This window comes from Mchenga conophoros, linkage group LG5, assembly GCF_057382185.1.
Source record: "Mchenga conophoros isolate Kocher_MC1m ecotype Shallow Benthic linkage group LG5, M_conophoros_male_GT1.1, whole genome shotgun sequence".
Lineage (NCBI taxonomy): Eukaryota > Metazoa > Chordata > Actinopteri > Cichliformes > Cichlidae > Mchenga > Mchenga conophoros.
In genome coordinates, this window is record NC_140530.1 from 20,249,595 (window position 1) to 20,268,619 (window position 19,025).

Sequence of the window (19,025 nt, forward strand, 5' to 3'; positions counted from 1 at the left end):
TTGAACGTAACTGTATTTAGCCTGTGATCGCATGTTTATTTTATCAATAAAAGCGTGACTGTGAATTTGTGTGAAATCCTTTCAAAAATACAAATCATGCTCGTCTTTGAGCCATAAGAGTAAAATGCACTTTATTAGTTCCATGATGTCATCACTCGGCTGCTGCAGATGTGTCAGCTGCACATCAACGATATGGATCTCCTGCTCTGTCACATCCCAACCGTGCTCTGTTGGATTTGGATCTGTGGACTGTGAGTACAGTGAGCATAGATCCTCACAGACCTCTGAAGAGGTCATGCATATGTACTCAGTACTTTGTTTGGGCCCCTTTTGCATGAATTACTGCATCAATGCAGCATGGCATGGATGCTATCAGCCTGTGGTACTGCTGAGGTGTTATGGAAGACCAGGATGCTTCAATAGCGGCCGTCAGCTCTTCTGCATTGTTCAGTCTCATGTCTCTCATCTTTCTCTTGGCAGTGCCCCTATAGGGTTCAGGTCAGATGAGTTTGCTGGCCAATCAAGCATAGTAATCCAGTGGTCATTGAACCAGGTTTTGGTACTTTTGGCAGTGTGGGCAGGTGCCAAGTCCTGGTGGAAAATTAAGTCAGCATCTCCATAAAGCTCGTCTGCGGAAGGAAGCATGAAGTACTCCAAAATGTCCTGGTAGACGGCTGCGTTGACTCTGGACTTAATAAATCACAGTGGATCAGCACCAGCCAGATGACAGGGCTCCCCAAATCAACACAGACTGGAAAATACAGACTGGATTGTGTGCCTCTCCATTCTTCCTCCAGACTCTGGGACCTTGGTTTCCAAATGAGATGCAAAATTTGCTCTCATCAGAAAAGAGGCCTTTGGACCACTGAGCAACAGACCAGCTCTTTTTTTCTTTATCCCAGGTAAGATGCTTTTGATATTTGTTGTTCAGTTCTTCCACACTTTTCCCTTCCACATAACTTTCTATTAATGTGCTTTGATACAACACTTTGGAAACATCCAGCTTCTCTTGCAATTACCTTTTGGGGCTTTCCCTTCTCATGGAGGGTGTCAATGATGGTTTTTCTGGTCAGCAGTCTTCCCACTGAATCAGACTGAGAGACCATTTAAAGCAGGGGTGTCCAATCCCAGTCCTCGAGAGCTACCGTCCTGCAGGTTTTAGATGCATCCTTGTTTTGACACACCTGAATCAAATGAATGGCTTGTTATCAGGCCTTTGCCAAACTTGATGGATGGCATGCTGAAGAGGTACTCAAACCATTAGGGATGCATAAAAACAGGACAGGACAGTAGCTCTCGAGGACTAGGATTGGGCACCCCTGATTTAAAGGCTCAGGAACCCTTTGCAGGTGTTTTGGATTAATTAGCTAATTAGAGTGTGACACTTTGAGCCTACAATATTGAACCTTTTCACAATATTTACATTTTCTGAGCTTTTGAATTTGGAGTTTTCATAAGCTGTAAGCCATAGTCATCAAAATCATAACAAATAAAGGCTTGAAATATCTCTCTTTGCCAATCGATATCATATTTTCGTTCACCTTTTAAGTTGAGTTACTGAAATAAATGAAGTTTTGCATGATATTCAAATTTTTCAAATTGCATCTGTATAGTGTTCACAGTATATACATACATATCTATTAAATCACCTTTTTCAACCTATTCTGATATTCAGTGTGAACTTCAGCATGTTATCGTGATCATGTGTAAATATCTCGTAGACGTAGGCTGCCGGGGGATTCCCATGATGCATTGAGTTTTCCCTTTCCAGTCACCTTTCTCACTCACTATGTATTAACAGACCTCTCTGCATTGAATCATATCTGTTATTAACCTCTGTCTCTCTTCCACAGCATGTCTTTTATCCTGTCTTCCTTCTCTCACCCCAACCGGTCGCAGCAGATGGCCCCGCCCCTCCCTGAGCCTGGTTCTGCCGGAGGTTTCTTCCTGTTAAAAGGGAGTTTTTCCTTCCCACTGTCGCCAAAGTGCTTGCTCATAGGGGGTCATATGATTGTTGGGTTTTTCTCTGTATCTATGAAGCGCCTTGAGGCGACTTTTGTTGTGATTTGGCGCTATATAAATAAAATTGAATTGAATTGAATCTCATTGCATGGGGTGTCCGCCATGTGATGTGCTGATTACATGTTAATGTTAACAAGAAGATGAACAGGTGTCTCCAGTGAACTGGCTGGTATGTGAATGTCTGCTCATAAAAAAACAGACTTTGTTAAAACATTGTTTATTTTTGCTGTTGATTCTGGAGGTTGAGAGATTTGAGTTAATTGCAAATCAGCTCCCCAGAAATGATAAATGTGCTCAATGAAACACAGCTGACCTCCAGTGGTTTAGTTAAACAACAGCAAGCATGAGATCAGCACAACATACTGTAGTGTTGAAGTCACAGAGCAGGCACTGAACGTGTGTCTGTTGAGTCACTTACACTTAGAAACCTTTAAAAAATTATGTCAAATTTAATGTATCACAAATCTATGTGACAGTGATGAGTTAAACTGTTAATCTGACAAACATCTGTTCCTCCAGCCAGAGCCTCTGAGCAGTGTATCCTCTTTATTTTGGAGGTGGTCAATTTCCAGCGCTCATTTTTTTATTTCTTCGACTGAGAAAATGTTGATATTCGTCAGAAAAAAGCGTTCAACTAAAAATCATACAAAATAAATGACTTGCTCATCAAACATGTATTATTATTTTTATGTCTGTCTAACAGACAAAGAAAGAGAAGCATGTTTGCTTTAAAATCCTTTCTTTCCTGGACACATCCCTATTTGAATCTTTTGAATACAAGAGATTTTATTATATATAGTCCCCTGCATTGTGTTAAACTACGCACTGTAAATGATTCCGACCCAACACACCGTCTTTCAGTTTTGTTTAGCTTTTATTGCACACTCCTGGCTTGGCACACATGGCAGCCAACTTTCCAGTCAGCTGTGCCCTCTCCTGCCCTCTGCTGTCCAACATCACTAAAAAAAGGGAAATCCTCATCAGCACAATCACATCCACCTGTCCCTCCAACCTCTCTGGCACCCTTGAGCTCACTGCACCGCCCCTCCCCTGCAGCTGAGTCAGGGTTCACACCTCAGCCACACTTATCATTTCTTTATATTTTGTGACAAAGATGGGAAATAGATTTATTGAAACGTGCAATTATACACAGAAATACAGCACAGAAGGAAAAACTAAAGTCTAAACAACTGGAATGAGCTTGAAAGCTAATATTTGGTTTGACCACCTCTATTCTTCAGCACCGTTTGAACTCTGTTAGTCAAGATTTCCTGTCATTTCTTTGAGTAGTCTTCAGGAATAGTTCTCCAGGCTTCCTGAAGGACATTCAAAGCTCTTATTTGGATGTTGATAGCCTTTTGTTCTGTTCTCTGTCAACAGGATCCCACATTGCTTCAATAATGTTTAGCTCCAATCCATGACCAATTGTGAGCCACTCAGCATTTTCCATGTCTGCTTTTTTAATGCCATTTTTGTTGTTTGAAGTCTGTCAGCACTTGGAGGCATTTCACTGGCTTGAGGTTCTAAGCAGTTATCTGCCTTGCCTCAGGGCAAACAGCACCTCTAGGAAAGAATTATATGTTTTTGTCTCAGGCTGTTTATAACAAAGTGCCTAAAGACACAATCGGGTCCTTTGCCAAGTTGTCTGTTATGTGTAGACCCAACACCGATTCATTCCTTGACTCAGGGGCCTTTTTAATGTTTGAATGACTCATAGGTCATTCTTAATTAGCGTTGCAAACAAAAACATTCTTCTGATAATGGTCACAAACAAGGACTGAACTGAAAGTGAGTGAAAAAGTAGCCAATTCTAAAGAAAAACTTTGATAGACCGCCAGAAAGCCTGGAGAACTATCACTCAAAACCACTCATAAAAAAGTTCTGGCTCCTTGGAAATAAAAACTAAGGAAATGAGGGATGACTCAAGGCTTTTCTCAACATAGGTATTACACTTTTGAATAATATTGCCGCTTTGGGTAGTGACAAAAGAGCTCATTTTTTTCAGGTTTTTATACATTTAATCTGGTGTGTAACGTCATGCTTTTATGATTTGTCATATTTTTGGATTTGAAGATCTTAATCTGCAAAGCTTCTGCCAGTTACAGCGGCTTGAATGAGCCATGTTTCCTCTTAAATACAGCAAAATGGCAATAAAAAAGTAGCAAAACTTTAATGAGACATTGTTTATAGTACAAGCATCCCAAAATAATGACATGGTACAGTAGCCACTTCCTGCTATTCAGCAGGCTCCTCGGTTTACTTTCTGGAAGGGTGATCTCAGTCGTATAGAAGCAATCAAAGCAAATGTGGTGAACAAATTATTCTCAATCTGGTAAAGTTTTCATAGATCATTTGAGCTAAATACATTCACACTGGATGCTGTGACACGCTGTGTCTGGTTAATGTTTGGCTTTGTGATATCTGCTAAGAGGACATAAAAACCAACAAGCCAGGTAGATGGTGTCATAATCCTTTTTGAACATTTATAACAGGGCATTTAAAGCTAAAGGAAGGAGACGTAAAAGGGAGACTTTAAGTGCTACAACGGTATTTAGATTTCCTTCTCTCTCTCTCTTTTAACCTTGTTTCACTTGTACCCATTTAGCATTAGCCCCAAATGTATTTATGTATAGAGAATACAACAGATATACAGATTACATAACAGCAGACTATTGAACCAATATGGAAGAATAATTAAGTAGTGTCCTCTTATCTTAATATTTACAAATGGAAAGAATGCAAAATGCTGATCAAGTTTTCTTTGTAGCATTTATTGATGGGAGGGGATTTCCACGATATCTGGTAACCTTTGCTCAAACGGGATACTACTAAAGATCTCACGCCCTCATCCAGGTGGCTCTTCCACAGATCCGGACTTTGTCCTTCTCTCTGATGAGGAAGTCTAAGCCGTACATCGACAAAGTGTGGGTTTCAAACATGAGCAGAGTTTGACTGGAAGCAAAAACAACGCATAAGGAACTAACAACAAAAGGTAAGAACTGGTGACAATATCAGCGGTACACTGAATATGTCTTTATTGTTTGTCTGAACGATGTACGGCGAAGGCTTGCTGAAAGGTTGGACTTAGTTCTTCTCTTTATTCACGGCTATCAACATAATTTAAAAACATGCTTTTCAAAATAAAATTTAAAGAATAAGGGAAAACTTGAATAATTATGTAAATGAATTCGTGGTGTGGTTTTGAATCCAAACTTTTAAAGGTTTAATGATTTTGGTTTCCACTGATTGTCATTACGCCACTTTTCCACCAACTACACATCATATGTCAGTCAGGATTTGAACCTCATGTATTCTTCATATGTCATTAATCAAGATCTGATTTAAGTGTTCCCTTAATTATTTTGATGTGTAGATAGATAGATAGATAGATAGATAGATAGATAGATAGATAGATAGATAGATAGATAGATAGATAGATAGATAGATAGATAGATAGATGTTAGATGTACAGTGCACGTTGTTTTATTTGTATCATATTTGTGTGTTGTGTTCAGTGTGTTTGGTCATGTGTCACTGTAGGTGTGCAGTTGTGATGTAACCGACCACATTTCTGTGTTACCACAAGATTGTTTTCTTGATCCGTTTATAATTCTCTGCGTTTTAATTTAATTTTCATTCCTCTAAACAGCTCAGACTTAACACAATAAACCTGTAAAAGTGGAAGATTTATGGGTTGATTTCAGATACAGGTGGGTGAGTCCACTCATGTATGACGTGTGTATGATTCATGTGATGTTCCAGGTGAGTCCAGTCAGTATGTTCAGGAATAACAGTCCCTTTGGCTGTGATACCAGCAGCTATGCAGACTCACTCCAGTCCAAGTATGTATTCTGGCAATTTTTTATCTGGGCAACAATCAATTGGCTGATTGCTTTATTCATTTATTTTATTCAAAGGTTCAAAGGTTTATATTTGGGTTTTTGTTTTTCTGTGACAGTGGTTATTCCACGATGGATGAAGCGCCATCACGGCTCTCAAATATGTCGAGGCCAAGTGCAAAATCAGTTTACTGTAAGTAAACATTGCTGTTAAACGTACTAATAGGTTTTAATTTCATATATATAACTCTGATTTATCTTATTGGATATTTATTTCTTTTATGACCTTATGCAACTGATCATTTGACTATGTCATTGCTGCCTTTCCATCCTAAATATTTCAATTGTCAATTGTTATTATTATTATTATTATTATTATTATTATTATTATTATTATTATTATCATTATTATTATTATGCTTCCACCTTTAATTGTATTTGTGAAAAGAAGAACAAAGAACATAAAGACCTGCTTTGTGTTTCAGCAGTGCAGAGGCAGGAGTATGCAGCATCAATAAACAAGATGATGGGCAACTTTCAGTGCAGGGTGGAGGTGGAGTATTAAGAACATTTTCTATTATACATCCAAATGTACGTGTATCTGGATAGTGTCAAACTTCTGTTTTAATCCTTCTGTGCCGCAGCACCTGTTCACCTGTGACCTGGACGGGAAGGACCTGAAAAACATCACAGACTGTGTGGACCGTTTGAACCTGCTGGAGGAGATGGGTCATGTGTGGGGTCAGAACATGCAATTGGAGGTGCAAGGCACCAAAATGATGCTCACAGATATTGAAAACAAGGTAACAACCACAGCGCAGCTTACAAAAAGTCTATTTAAACTGGAATGAGTTAATTGGATGAGTTATCATTAAATTTGTGCCAATTTGCATAAATGTCTGATATCAAAAGTATAGTAAAATGCAGACCCGCTGTCATGTGTCATACAGGCGGGTTGAAAGTTCTGGGCAGAGCTAATAACATGGAGAGGCAACCACGTGTATGTCAGTAAGAGGAAAATGCACATTTGCCAGTAGCATTTCATCTTAAAACCCTTTAAAACCTTATTTATTTATTAGGATTTATTTATTTATTAGGACACACTAACCAATAGGGTAAAAACATACCTGGATAAGAAACTCACTGCGGATCATTATCGGTCATCGCCTGCCTAGAGCCCAAACATCAACATTATTGAAACAGTGTAGGATTATTTTGACAGAGAACAGAACAAAAGGCAGAAACTTCCAAAGAAGAGCTTTGAATGTGACTCATGAAGAACTATTCCTGAAGACTACTTAAAAAAAAACCCCAAAGGAAAACAAAGAGAATTCAGACTGTGTTGAAGAATAAATGTGGTCATGTGAAATATTTATTTTCAAGTTCATTAGAATCATGCAGACTTTGTTTTTGGCTTTTGTACTCTATAGCCATTTATTTTTTTAAACATTTTAATACGTTCATTTAAATATTTTCAGTTTCTCTAGCAAAACATAAAAACATGGAGCTGTGACTCCAGAGGTTTTCACAGTACTGTTTAATGATGTTCAAGCTTTTCTCCTGCAATGATAGAAGCTATAAAAACATGTGAATCAACAACCCAACATCCTCTGTGATGACTTTGCTACTGTGCTTTTTCAGGACGAGCTGGAGTCGATGCCTCTCAGTGACATCCAGGAGTTCACCGCTGTGCTGAACGCCGGGGTGTTTAACTCTCTGCTCACAGTGTCAGTCCAGGCCAGGAAAAAACGCAACCACACTGTCTTCATGTTCCAGTGTGATGATGTCAGGGTGAGGGCAAACCGGCCGAGATGGCTGCCATCATGACTCATATCAAGCGAAAGCAAAGGGCAAGTGATTTTCTAATACTTTCTTCTGTTTTTTTTACAGGCCGACTATGTTGAAAAACATCTCTCACTAGCACTGGCACGCCAGGGACAGAATTCAGGCATCAAGTACTGTAAAATTTCTGTGTCCATACACTTTAATCTTTATTAAAGTTTTCTTTGTGAAACTGTATCTCACCTTTTTTTAAAAAAAAATCAGAAATGAAGGAGTGAAACCTGCAGTAATCCCTAAACCCAGCGAGCCAGAGCCTGCAGCTGAACCAGCGTGGCAGTGGAGTGAGCCTGACTATGGTAAGGTTGTGACAGCACACATGGTGGTACTGATGCACTGTTATTGGTGTGATGATGGCGTATTCATCCTCTTTTTCATCTGTTTGTGGTTGTGTGTATAGAAGACCATTTGCATGATCCTGAAATGTTACTGCCTGAAGATGAGGAGGATGATGAGGAGCCCTTCATGCATAAAGACGTACCTCGTTCATACACGGAGCTGGACAGGAATGTGGTGAGTTTTCTTTAGGAGAAGTATATTTTGCTTCTTCTTTGCATGCTTAAATCAGAAAGCATCTTTAATAACATCTGATAAGGGAAGAATAAATGAATAAATTCCTCTTTTCTCAGTGGCTTTTTTCTTTCTTGCAGGATATGTTGAATCATATTTTAAGGGACATCGAAATCTTCATGGGACAATTAGCTGCAGCAGAAGCTAAAAATGCAAAGAAGAAGAAGACGAAGAAGAAGAAGAAAAAGGGGAAAGGTCATTTTACGCAAAAATTAAAAGCACACTTAACACTTTCAATTAAGTGTTATTTATGTAGCACCAAATCACAGCAACAGTTGCCTCAACGTGCTTCATATTGTAAGGTAAAGACCCCATAAAAATACAGAGAAAACAGAGAAAACCCCAACAATCAGAGGACCCTCTATGAGTAAGCACTATGGCGACAGTGGGAAGGAAAAGCTCCCTTTTAACAGGAAGAAACCTCCAGCCTAGATAACTAAGGGAGGATTCAAGGTCACCTGATCCCCTAACTATATACTTTATCAAAAAGGAAGGACCTCTATTTTTTCTTTTAATTTAGTATTAAAAACAGAATTTTAGATGTTAGTTTAGTTTAGCTGTGAGTTTCAGCTTTGGTCTATATTCATTACATAACTGTAGATTGCTGTGGGCTGGCTAAAATGACAAAGACTATAATCTGTATTTAAACAAATGTATTGCCTTTACTTTAAGCTCTATATTTATATAAAAATACATTTTATTCTAATAAATATTAGCAGCTGTGATGTCTGCATGTTTATTTAATTATTTATCTTTATTGTTTGTTTTTTATTTTTCAGTCATGGACAGCATGCCCTCTCAAGAAGAATTTGAAGAATGCCTCCATAAAATTAAATTCGGCTTAAACCTGCTGGTTTGTTTCCCCTTTTCCGTTAACACAATATCATCATGCTGTGGGTCTGTGTGTTGTTCCTGTGTAACATACAGCATGTGCGACATCTTTCTTTGACAGGGGGAGCTCAATGGAAAGATCAACAATCCCAGTGCTCCTGAATTTGTCCGCTCCTTTTTTGTCTCGTTAAAATTCGTAAGTGACTATTAAAAACATTTTTGGCATCATCTTTAGAATTTCCCAGCACTGTTTCCACCTTCACACATACGCCCACCCACGCGATCGCAAATATAACAGAAAACATAAATGGATTAAATTAATGATAGTCTAGAGTGGGCAGTGAGGAAGAAATCTGAGGAAAGATAGCAAGGACATTTTAAAAATCACGCATAACAGAGCTGCTTAAAAGCAGGACTAAAACAAAATTGGTTTTAAAAGTCATTTCTTCAAAGCCGACTCTGCTCACACAGGTCATTTCAAAACCGAAGCACCCTGACTGTGAAACGTAGTTAAAAAGATGTTTTTTCACAGGACTGCACCCCATGATTCATTAGCTTGTAGAACCACTTTTAGCACTAATTGTTTTGTGACTTTATCAGTCTCTCACATCACTGTGATGAAATTCTGGCCCACACTTTTTTACAGGGTTGTGTCAGTTAATTGAGTGTTGTGGGCATTTTATTTATGCGCAGCTCTCTTAAGGTCGCCCCACAGCATTTCAGTTGGGTTAGTTTGGAGGTTGCAACACATCCATTCTTTTCTTTTACAGCTGTTCTGTTAGAAATATGCTGCTCTGCTTAGGCTCATGGTCCTACTTATAACCAATTTAATGAAAGCTTGAAGTGTTACACAGAGGGCCTCATGTTTGACTTCAAAATACTTTGCAGTTCATGGTTGCTTCAGTGACTGGTTTCCAGGTCCTGTGGCTGCAAACGAGCCCAGATCATCACCACTCCATCGCTGTGCTTGACAGTTGTTATGAGGTGTTCATGCTGATATTCTTCGTTTAGCTTTTGTAAAAGTGCTGTCACATAAAGAACTGTTAATGAGTGTTTAAACACTGGGAATTAACTTAACTGGGGATTTGATTCTCATTTGCTCACTGGCTGGACTTTAAACTGCACAGACACCTCCTGTTGTCATCTCAGCAAGCCTTCCACCTGCTCAGGGTGGGCTGTGCACACCACTGTTCCACTGGACTTATATTCGTTATTAATTGTTAATGCCCTCATCAGGTGGTGTCACACTGTCCTGAGGTTCTGCCGCCCAGCATTATTGCGCCGTTGCTGACGCCTCAGTGTATCCGTCTCATGAGTGAAGAGGCGTCCACGGAGGAGGACGAGCTGTGGCAGTCTCTGGGAGATGCCTGGAACATTCCCAGGTGTAACAAGACATCTCTTATACTTTGACTTCTTTTTGTTTACAGCTGAGAAAGTGTTCTGTTAAATGTCAGCAGGGCAATCAAACATGTACTCTTACTGTTATCAGTACCCAGTGGCCAGAAGATGATGAGGACATTCCAACCTACACCCCGCAGTTCTTCGATGGCTGGCAGCCCCCTGAAGTCACTGCAGAACCTCCCCCCACTCCACCTCTGACCAGACAGAGGAGTGCACCCAAATCTGTGGCCAGACCAAAGAGCCCACAACCTGGACCCAGTAAACCAGTAACCAGGCAGGAGGATCGGCAACCTGCGCCCAGTCAGGTAAACGAAGCATTCAAGTATCTTCTAGTTACTTAAATAAAAAGCACAGAAGTTCACATCAATGCTATTTTCTTCTTCCACACAGACGTATGCCAGTTGGAAACCTACACGGTACGCATGAACACACAAAGGAGTCAATGATTCAGTGCAAAGTGAGTGTTTTTGATTTTGACTTTTTCCCAGCTCAGTGGAGCCAAAACCGCGAGAAGTGCGTGTGAAGTCTGACTTCATTTCAAGAAACCAAAGAGAGCTCACCGTGAGAAAAGGAGAAACAGTTCAGGTATCAGCAAAGTGACTCATCCGATTTTTCTGTCCCTACTCGCATTTGTTTTGTTAACTGCCTCCATATTTGCTTTATTTGTGCCTACAGCTGCTGGACAAGTCCAAGCAGTGGTGGAAAGTGAGGAATGACAGAGGGGAGGAAGGCTTTGTCCCCAGTAATATCCTGAGCGATAATGATCACCAACCTGATGAAGAGGTTACCACTTAGCAGACACGAACACGTTACAGTTCACATTAAAGATACACAAACACTGAATTATTCTGAGCGTAGATGATAAGAAATAAAAAGCATGTTTGTGCAGGATTAGACTTTTGCCAAGCCACAGGTGCTAATGGGAGTGATCCCATTCCTGTTTCATTCCACACTCCAGGAAACTGGGAATTTACTATAAATACAAGAAACATTACTTGTAATGAGTCACTGCTGAGTGTTTTTGCCCTTCTAATTTGATGTTTACTTCTGTAAAACAAAGCAGAAAGCCCAACAAAGACAGGAAGTAAAACTTTCAACTGTGTAAAAGAGACCAGGAATCACAAAATAAAACAGGAACGGACATGAGCAAAAACCAATAATCATATAGTTTAAACTATATAGCAAGCTGTATGTGCATTTTTATTTTCAGACTTAATTAAAGTAATACTACTTTACACTTAAACTAATAATACATTATTGTTCCATTTTCAAAGGAAATTGTGGCCTCACCTGTCCTAACAAAGAGGTCCAAGCCTGCCGAAGTGAAAGCCTGGCTCGAAGACAAGGGCTTCAGTAAAATGTGAGTACAACCAGAATTCTTCACTCCCTAATGTAATGAATTGGCTGTGCAGGTGGCCTTGGTGCTAGTTTCTGGCATTTACTATCCAGTGTCTGCATAAAAAGAAACATGAAGGTCAGAAAGATCAGCTGAAAAATCAGGGAGGAGGGACAAATGTGGACAAACAGTTAAAGAGTAAAAATGGTCTCAGATGTGGATGATCAACCTGCTGTGACATCTGCAATCATCTCTGTTCTCCTTCATATTAATATTAGTGTTATCAATTATCAAAATTATCGCAATTTTCATACATTTCAGCTTTATTTATTCATTTTTTCAGTCTGTTAAGTATAAATATTAAAAACAACCTTAGCTGAACAACAAAACATGACATATTAATGTATACTTTATTAACCCTGTAGAAATTGCTTAGTCCCCTGCATTTAACCCATTCTACCAGTAAGCAGTGGGCAGCTACCAATCCAGCACACAGGGAGCAGTGTGTAGAGACGGTACCTTACTCAAGCCCCAAAACTATTCATGGCAGCGGTGGGATTCAAAGACACTGGAGCCTTAATCCAGCACCTTAGACCGCTCAGCCACGCTACCGATTGCACTGTGTTATTATGTATTTAATCCAAAAAGCAGAAGCACCGTGTGAAAATCTGAGTTCTCCTTTACCCTCTTAATCTCTATGGAAGCAGTAAGTACTGATCATCAGCGAGTGTGAGCAACTCTATAAAAGCTGAAGTCTTGGCAGTTAGCATTGCCAAGACATAAGAAATGATGTCATTTTCAAATAATTTGAAGTCTTTCACTCTACAGTGAGAAAGATTTTTCGCAAATGAAAAACATTCAAGATTTTCCAATCTTCCCTGGAGTAGACTTTTCAACCCGAGGTCAGACCATGCAATGCAGAGGAACTGCAAAAAATCCAAGACTCACACTTTTCAGACTCTACAGGCCTCAGCATGTTAAATGTAAAAGTTCCTGACAGCATAAAGACTGAACAACTATGGCTTGTTTGGAAGGATTGCCAGGAAAAAGCCTCTTCTCTCTAAAAAGAACGTGGCTGCATGGTTTGTGTTTGCCAAGCCTAAGCTACACTAAGAACAAACTACAAGACTTCTGTAACAATGACCTTTTGACAGATGAGATCAAAATGTTTGGCCACATTTGGGAAAGCCAAACACAGCATATCAGCACAAAAAAAACACCTCATACCACCTGACAGCACGTTGATGGAGGGGTGATGATTTAGGTTTTGTTGGCAGCCACAGGCCCTGAGTATGATGCAGTCATTGAACTGACACAAAATCCTCTGAGTACCACAGTATTTGTAGAGTCTAATGTGAGGCCATCTACCATGTTTGGCTAAAAGTGAGTGATGCAACAATGATCCCAAGCACAGCGGTAAATTTACAACAGAATCACTGAAAGTGAAAAAATACAGACGTTGATCCAAAGTCCAGACCTGCAACTGACTGAAATGCTGTGGTGGTACTTTAAGAGAGCTGTGCATGGACAAATGTCTACAACTTAACAGAAGAGTGGGCCAAAAGTTCTCCATAATTACACGAGAAACTGTTAAAGTCATACAGAAAATGATCACTTCATGTTTTTGTTGCTAAAAACGGCTCTGCAAGATAGTGAATCATGGGAGGTACTTAGCTTGGCTATATAAATCTGCAGGTATATAAAGACACAGCTGTGTGTACTGCTGCACACTAAGCAGGTTTTCCAAAGTGTGAGAAACACAGATCCATGTTATTTATCTCCTGCAGCACTGTACGCTGTCTCGGTGTGGTGAGCGGCACTACGCTTCTGGGCATGACCAGAGAGGAGCTGAAGGTGATGTGTCCCGAGGAAGGAGGCCGAGTCTTCTTCCAGTTAAACGCAGTCAGGTCGCAGCTAGCCGTAAGTGACAAAGCACTGCTTCACTCGCTTCTCCCATCCATGTGGAGTTTCTATAGAAGCATGCTGCATGTAGCACAGACAACTCTGCTCTGTCTTTTGTGAACACTTTAGGCTTCCAGTTAAGTGAGACCAGTGACGGGACATCAAAGGGGACAGAAGAGGACCAAAACTGGTCACCGATGATCAGACTGAAAACTTTGAGCTTTGAGTTTACAGTGCATACTTACGTCTCGTTTGAAATCTCTATCTATCTATCTATATATATACACACACACATATACACACACACACACACATACATACACACACACACAGATAGTCGTGTTGTCGTCTTGTGTAATATAAGATCAGTAATCGCTTGAATTCTGTAATAAAAAGTTGGAGTCTAATTTGTCACAGCATAACCTGTAAATAAAAGCGTGACACAACCTGGGTGAATTAACATGCTTTATTTTGTTGTCGAGTCATTACACGTGAACCTCAGAGGCATCTGAATCTGTAAAACTCTGGCAGTCCATCTCAAGCAATAAGGCTACAGATTACAGATTAATGGAAATAAAATCAGGCAGAATTTAAAAAAATGATAAAAATGATCATAATAATCATAATGTCTACACAGTTACATGGCTGTAAAAACAAAGAAGAAAACCTCAGCTGAAAACAAACACATACTGAGTATCAGAATACTTAGAGCACTATGAGGTTAGTAATGTAATGATGCCGAACATGTTATCCGGATTGTGAACTGTTAACGACATGTTTGAATATATGCTGTGTTTCTGTGTTGGCTCCCACTCAGTGTTACTCGACTTCACGTATTTTATCTCTGACCCTCATGTGCTACTATTTACTGAGCTCAATCTCCTTTATATATTGAAATATTGGTATTAATACAACAATACCAGAAACGTGAGCTTCTGAAGTAAAAGGAGTTGTTGCTTTTTCTTTTTTCCTGATGGTTGGCTTCAATATATTAATTATATGAGTAATATATTAATTTGAACTATGCAAACTATAATGGGACTTTTATGTAGTTTTCAGTATGTCAGCAGTTGATTGCTGTGAGTTGCAGTCTTGAATACTGCTGCTGGGCTCCAAAAAGACATGATTTGTGAGGTAGGGTGGACTATATGTTGGACATAATTAGCATAATAAACAGTAAACAACAAGGTGTAAAAGTGAACAGATAGAAACCGAACAGGTGGAAAAGTTTTGGGTTGGTTCAGATGACAAATGCCGTAGCAGCATGAGCAACTGTAATCAAAAAACTCCCATAATCACAGTGCAAAATGTTACAGAGTAGTCAAAACTGAATATTAAACGAGCGAGTAAAAGGCTAACATCAGTGTAGATGTAAAATCCATCAGTGTTTTGGTTCAAATGAAAAAGTGCAAGGGCCAAAGTGTTCACAGACACTGCTGGAGGTGACGTTTGGCTTTAGAGTAAAAAGTACCAACTTTGACACTTTATCTGTTACATTTGCATTGAAATACTGAGAGTTCACAGGAATAAAAACAGGTGAAGAATAACGACTAATGCAGTAATAAAGAGGCAGAGCAGACACTCTGTGTCCACTTAGATTCAAAAAGCAATAAACAGACAAATTGAAGTGTCAAACCTTCACATCAATTAGATAAAATTACCCATCTTTGTATTGCCTTTGAAAAATACACTTTTTACAGAAACTCCCACAGTGACATTTCCACGGAGCTCCACTTGTGTAGCTACGATTTATAGCTGAAAAATGACAGATTCTCAGTTTTTATCCTAAACACCTCTAAAGCAAACACTTTCCTACCCTAATACTTTACAGCTGGTTATTCAAATAAAGCCCGATACTTTCTGACTCGTTCTCTTCTAGTCTTGGCATAAAGTCTTACTCGACTGGGGTTTAACAAGTATGCTAGCAGTTTGATGGGAGGTCCAGTGGCAGGCAGTGTGATGTTATAATACAAAAATCCCGAGGTGGGTGATACCAGCTTTGACCAGGTTTGGGGCAAGTAAAAAAAAAAAAAATGCTACAAGTACCATGCAAATGTCTTAACCATGTCCCAGCATGGTTTGTGAATTTGTACATGGTGAACAGAACCGAGTACAAACCTGCTTGCTACATTACAAAACAGATTCTGGATTGAAAGCTGGTCAGCAGCCCTGAATTAGTTTAGATGTTTTACATTAAAGCTTGCTGTAAACATCAGTCTCATTCTCTCCTTCCATCCATTAATCATGCAGACATGCAAATAAAAAAAAAAATCATTTACATACTCACAGAACCGGTAATAGATCCTCCTAAAGGCCAAAGTAAAAGCTACTTTACACTGATCATGCAGCTAGGTGGTTTCAGCTAATCGGTGTGAAGCGCGTATATGCTCAGTGTTTATCGACTGAGGGAAAATAAGCAGGCGAGAAAGAGAGCATGCACTGCTCAAAGCTAAAAATGAAAAGGCACTGTGAAACCTTGGCTGGGTGCATATGTACAGTGCATTGCATGCAAAGGGGAAAAACCTCTGTGACTGTCTAAGTAAAAGGAATGAGAATGATTGGGGCCCCTAAGACATACAGAGGGGGGTTTGTGGTCACAGTGAGGTCAAAGTGAGAACTCATCCACATTTTTGTGCTGTGATTAAAATCTACAGTGTCTCTCTTTCAGCACACAAACATCTCATCATTTTTGACGAGGTCGCTTCGTACGCTGCTTAAAGAGTCCCATTCGCTTCAAGGAATGTTTGCATCAGCCTGCTTCTCTCCTCTCGACTGTGGAGTTTTTTTCTTTCTGTGCTGACTGAATCATGGAAGAACGATTCTAGAAAGTGCAATTTAGCAAGTATATGATTAAAAACCACGCCAAGCAAGACACACACAGCTATGATTTAGTGCTGCAGCATTCAGTAGATTAAACAAGAGGCCCGTCAAAGTTTGTTGTGCAGGTAAGTCCAACCTCCACCAACAATCAAAGCGTGTTATTCCTGCAAAAATACATCAGTAATTTTTTATTTGTGTGTAATCAAATGAAAGAACAGAATGACTAAGTATAGAAGAGGCTAAGCAAAACAGGAGAGGTTTAAATGTGCTGGTTGTCAGTGTAAATACTGCAGCTACTACTATGAAAGCAAGTTACTAATTAATAGAAAACACCACAGGGACCATCTGATGGACAGGACACGACAGGAATACACCACACGTTTCCCTGCTGTTCAATCTCAGAAAACCCTGATGGCAGGCCCTGCAAACCTTCATGGAACTGACTCAGACTGCAAACAACGGACATTTGGGGAAACTTTAAATAAAATAACACATGGCAATATTAAAGTAAGTGGAGCCTAAGTGTTCTGGCAGAACTATATTCTTGGCTTTTTCATAGCTGTGCAGCTGACATACTTGTACAATTGTTGTGGTGGTGTTTATGCTGCTCTCACAGCACATGTCTTCAGTGTCATGCTGGGTGGGCCACGGGTTTGGGGATTTTACATTTTGTCAGATTTCAACGCCGTCCCGGGAAAGAGCCCATGGTGAGAGAGTCCTCCTCGTCGATAGCGTCCAGCTCGTCCGTGCGCACAGCGTGAGTGATGAGCTGAAGCTCCTCGGTGAGCGTCTCGCTTCGGTACGCCACGCGGATGTCCGGGACATTGGTGCGGCGGATGTCGTTGCTCTCAGGACCCTCCTTAGCGTAATTTGGACCCAACCAGTAGCTTTTGGCCTGGAATGAGAGGAAAATACATAGTTGACACTGATGTTCAGTGTATGTGTGTGATGGCGCTTCGCCATCTTGTGGTGGCTCTGTGTGTGTGCATTTTGCTCTGTTGCAGGGTTTCCTCAGTCGAGCTCAGCTACTGTACCTCCACTTGCCTGTAGGCCATCGTGCCTGCACCCTACCTCGCTCTGAATGTTTTAATTTATTCTTAATTCTTTACATTTTTCTTTAGATTTGTTTCAAGATTTATTAATTACTGTCAAGTTGGTCTGTGTGGGACCATCATTATTTTTTGGCATTTTTGCCTTTATTGGATAGTGGAGACAGACAGGAAAGTGGGGAGGAGAGAGGAGAGGACACACAGAAGGTCAGACTCAAGTTCACTCCTGCCCTGTGGCATGTGATCACCTGCTTACCCACTGAGCCAAAGTGGCGCCCACAATGATTTTAATTTTTTGAAGTCTTGCACCACATTATATAAAAATGTTACATAATTTAACGCTGAGCAATAAATTAAAGAGATTTTTAAAGTGTTTCCACAACAAAAAACTTGTAAATGATACTACTTATGCTCAAACTACAATATTTTAATGACTTGCAATGGATTGTGTGGATATGTGCAGTGCATACATATACATGTGATCCCTGCTACACAAATACATGAAGAGAGCTTTAAATTAGTTTACCTTGTGTGAAAATCCACTCATGAGGACACTGTTTCTTGCCAGCTCACACATGTCACATGAACTTAGTTTCCACACTTGAGTGGCAATGCTGTACTCCTCCATCAGAGGTTCCTGGGTCCAAACAAGCAAACATGGAGATTTCTACAATTTGCTTCTATAACCTTTCACACTGTGTGCTTTAAGTGAGGCCATGAGTGGATTCATACCAACCTTGGTAAAGTGGAACTGGAGAGGATCATCGGTGGACAGGGAGACCATAAGGCCTCTGGACAGATACTCTGGCAGTGGGTTGCGGTGGTAACTGAGGAACAGGCTGTTGTTGCTCAGTGGTGACATGGCAATGCCGACTTGAGCAAGGTAATAAAGATACTGCAGCACTGGAGCCTGAGGTCAGACAAAGGTGAAAAGCAACAGAGACAAATCAGCAAATACAGCTAAAAGCTACAGTGGATTGGCACATTTGTTTTGATTATTCTTGCAGAAACAAAAAAAACAAAAAGCACACCACCCACACAGTCACACTAAACTAAAAAACAGCCTCTCATTTTTCAATTTATAGCATATGGGGTTAGATCTGTAACTTCTTTGAAAAATTAACTCATTTCATTTCAAAGCAAAATTATACAAAAAACCCCAAAACAACTATGTCAGTGTTCAAAATCCTATGGCCATAGCTGTAAGTGTCTCAGTAAGGTCCTGGGCCATCAGGACATCTTCAATTCACTTTCACTGTACAAATCTCCAAATTTTCACCATCCACTATATATAGCACCCCTATGATGATGGTGATGATGAAGGTGGTGGTGTATCAGGTCAGATGATTTATCTTCTATTTCAGCTGCTATGATGGCAATTATAGCAAATGTGGGGGGGGAAAAAGCCACTTTTTA

The 19,025-nt window shown here is 40.0% G+C and overlaps 2 protein-coding genes across 6 annotated transcripts in view; one reads left to right on the forward strand and one right to left on the reverse strand.

Moving 5' to 3' along the window:
- The first annotated feature begins 4,875 nt into the window (after positions 1-4,875).
- Positions 4,876-14,201, forward strand: eps8l3a (EPS8 signaling adaptor L3a). Of its 2 annotated transcripts, XM_085274017.1 has the most exons (20): positions 4,876-5,014; positions 5,785-5,864; positions 5,981-6,054; positions 6,347-6,414; positions 6,506-6,664; positions 7,503-7,652; positions 7,752-7,816; positions 7,908-7,999; positions 8,101-8,213; positions 8,351-8,465; positions 9,050-9,123; positions 9,223-9,297; positions 10,338-10,483; positions 10,591-10,807; positions 10,893-10,918; positions 10,991-11,087; positions 11,178-11,285; positions 11,777-11,862; positions 13,626-13,758; positions 13,870-14,201. In XM_085274017.1, the coding sequence occupies exons 2-20, from the start codon at positions 5,800-5,802 to the stop codon at positions 13,879-13,881; spliced, it is 1,875 nt and encodes a 624-aa protein (XP_085130143.1). In that variant the 5' UTR covers positions 4,876-5,014; positions 5,785-5,799; the 3' UTR covers positions 13,882-14,201. The 2 variants fall into 2 exon arrangements, with proteins under 2 accessions (XP_085130143.1, XP_085130142.1); XM_085274016.1 differs by lacking the exon at positions 4,876-5,014 and having other exon boundaries at positions 5,764-5,864; positions 6,350-6,414.
- The window catches only part of LOC146574401 (AMP deaminase 2-like), a 34,340-nt gene continuing 29,487 nt past the window's right edge, over positions 14,173-19,025 (reverse strand). For all 4 annotated transcript variants that reach the window (XM_085274013.1, XM_085274012.1, XM_085274011.1 and 1 more), the window contains 3 exons: positions 18,346-18,519; positions 18,136-18,246; positions 14,173-17,455 (listed from right to left, as the gene is read on the reverse strand). In XM_085274013.1, the coding sequence (XP_085130139.1) occupies positions 17,240-17,455; positions 18,136-18,246; positions 18,346-18,519 (501 nt within the window). In that variant the 3' untranslated portion in view covers positions 14,173-17,239. The remainder of the gene's footprint in view (positions 17,456-18,135; positions 18,247-18,345; positions 18,520-19,025) is intronic.

What these genes read in the sequence shown, in the direction of transcription:
- eps8l3a (XM_085274016.1), top strand. Translation starts at nt 5,764, where the DNA reads ATGATTCATGTGATGTTCCAGGTGAGTCCAGTCAGTATGTTCAGGAAT. An exon ending in AAGTGCAAAATCAGTTTACT is followed by an intron (nt 6,055 to 6,349) that starts GTAAGTAAACAT and finishes GTGTTTCAGCAG; the next exon opens with TGCAGAGGCAGGAGTATGCA. An exon ending in GTGGAGTGAGCCTGACTATG is followed by an intron (nt 8,000 to 8,100) that starts GTAAGGTTGTGA and finishes TTGTGTGTATAG; the next exon opens with AAGACCATTTGCATGATCCT.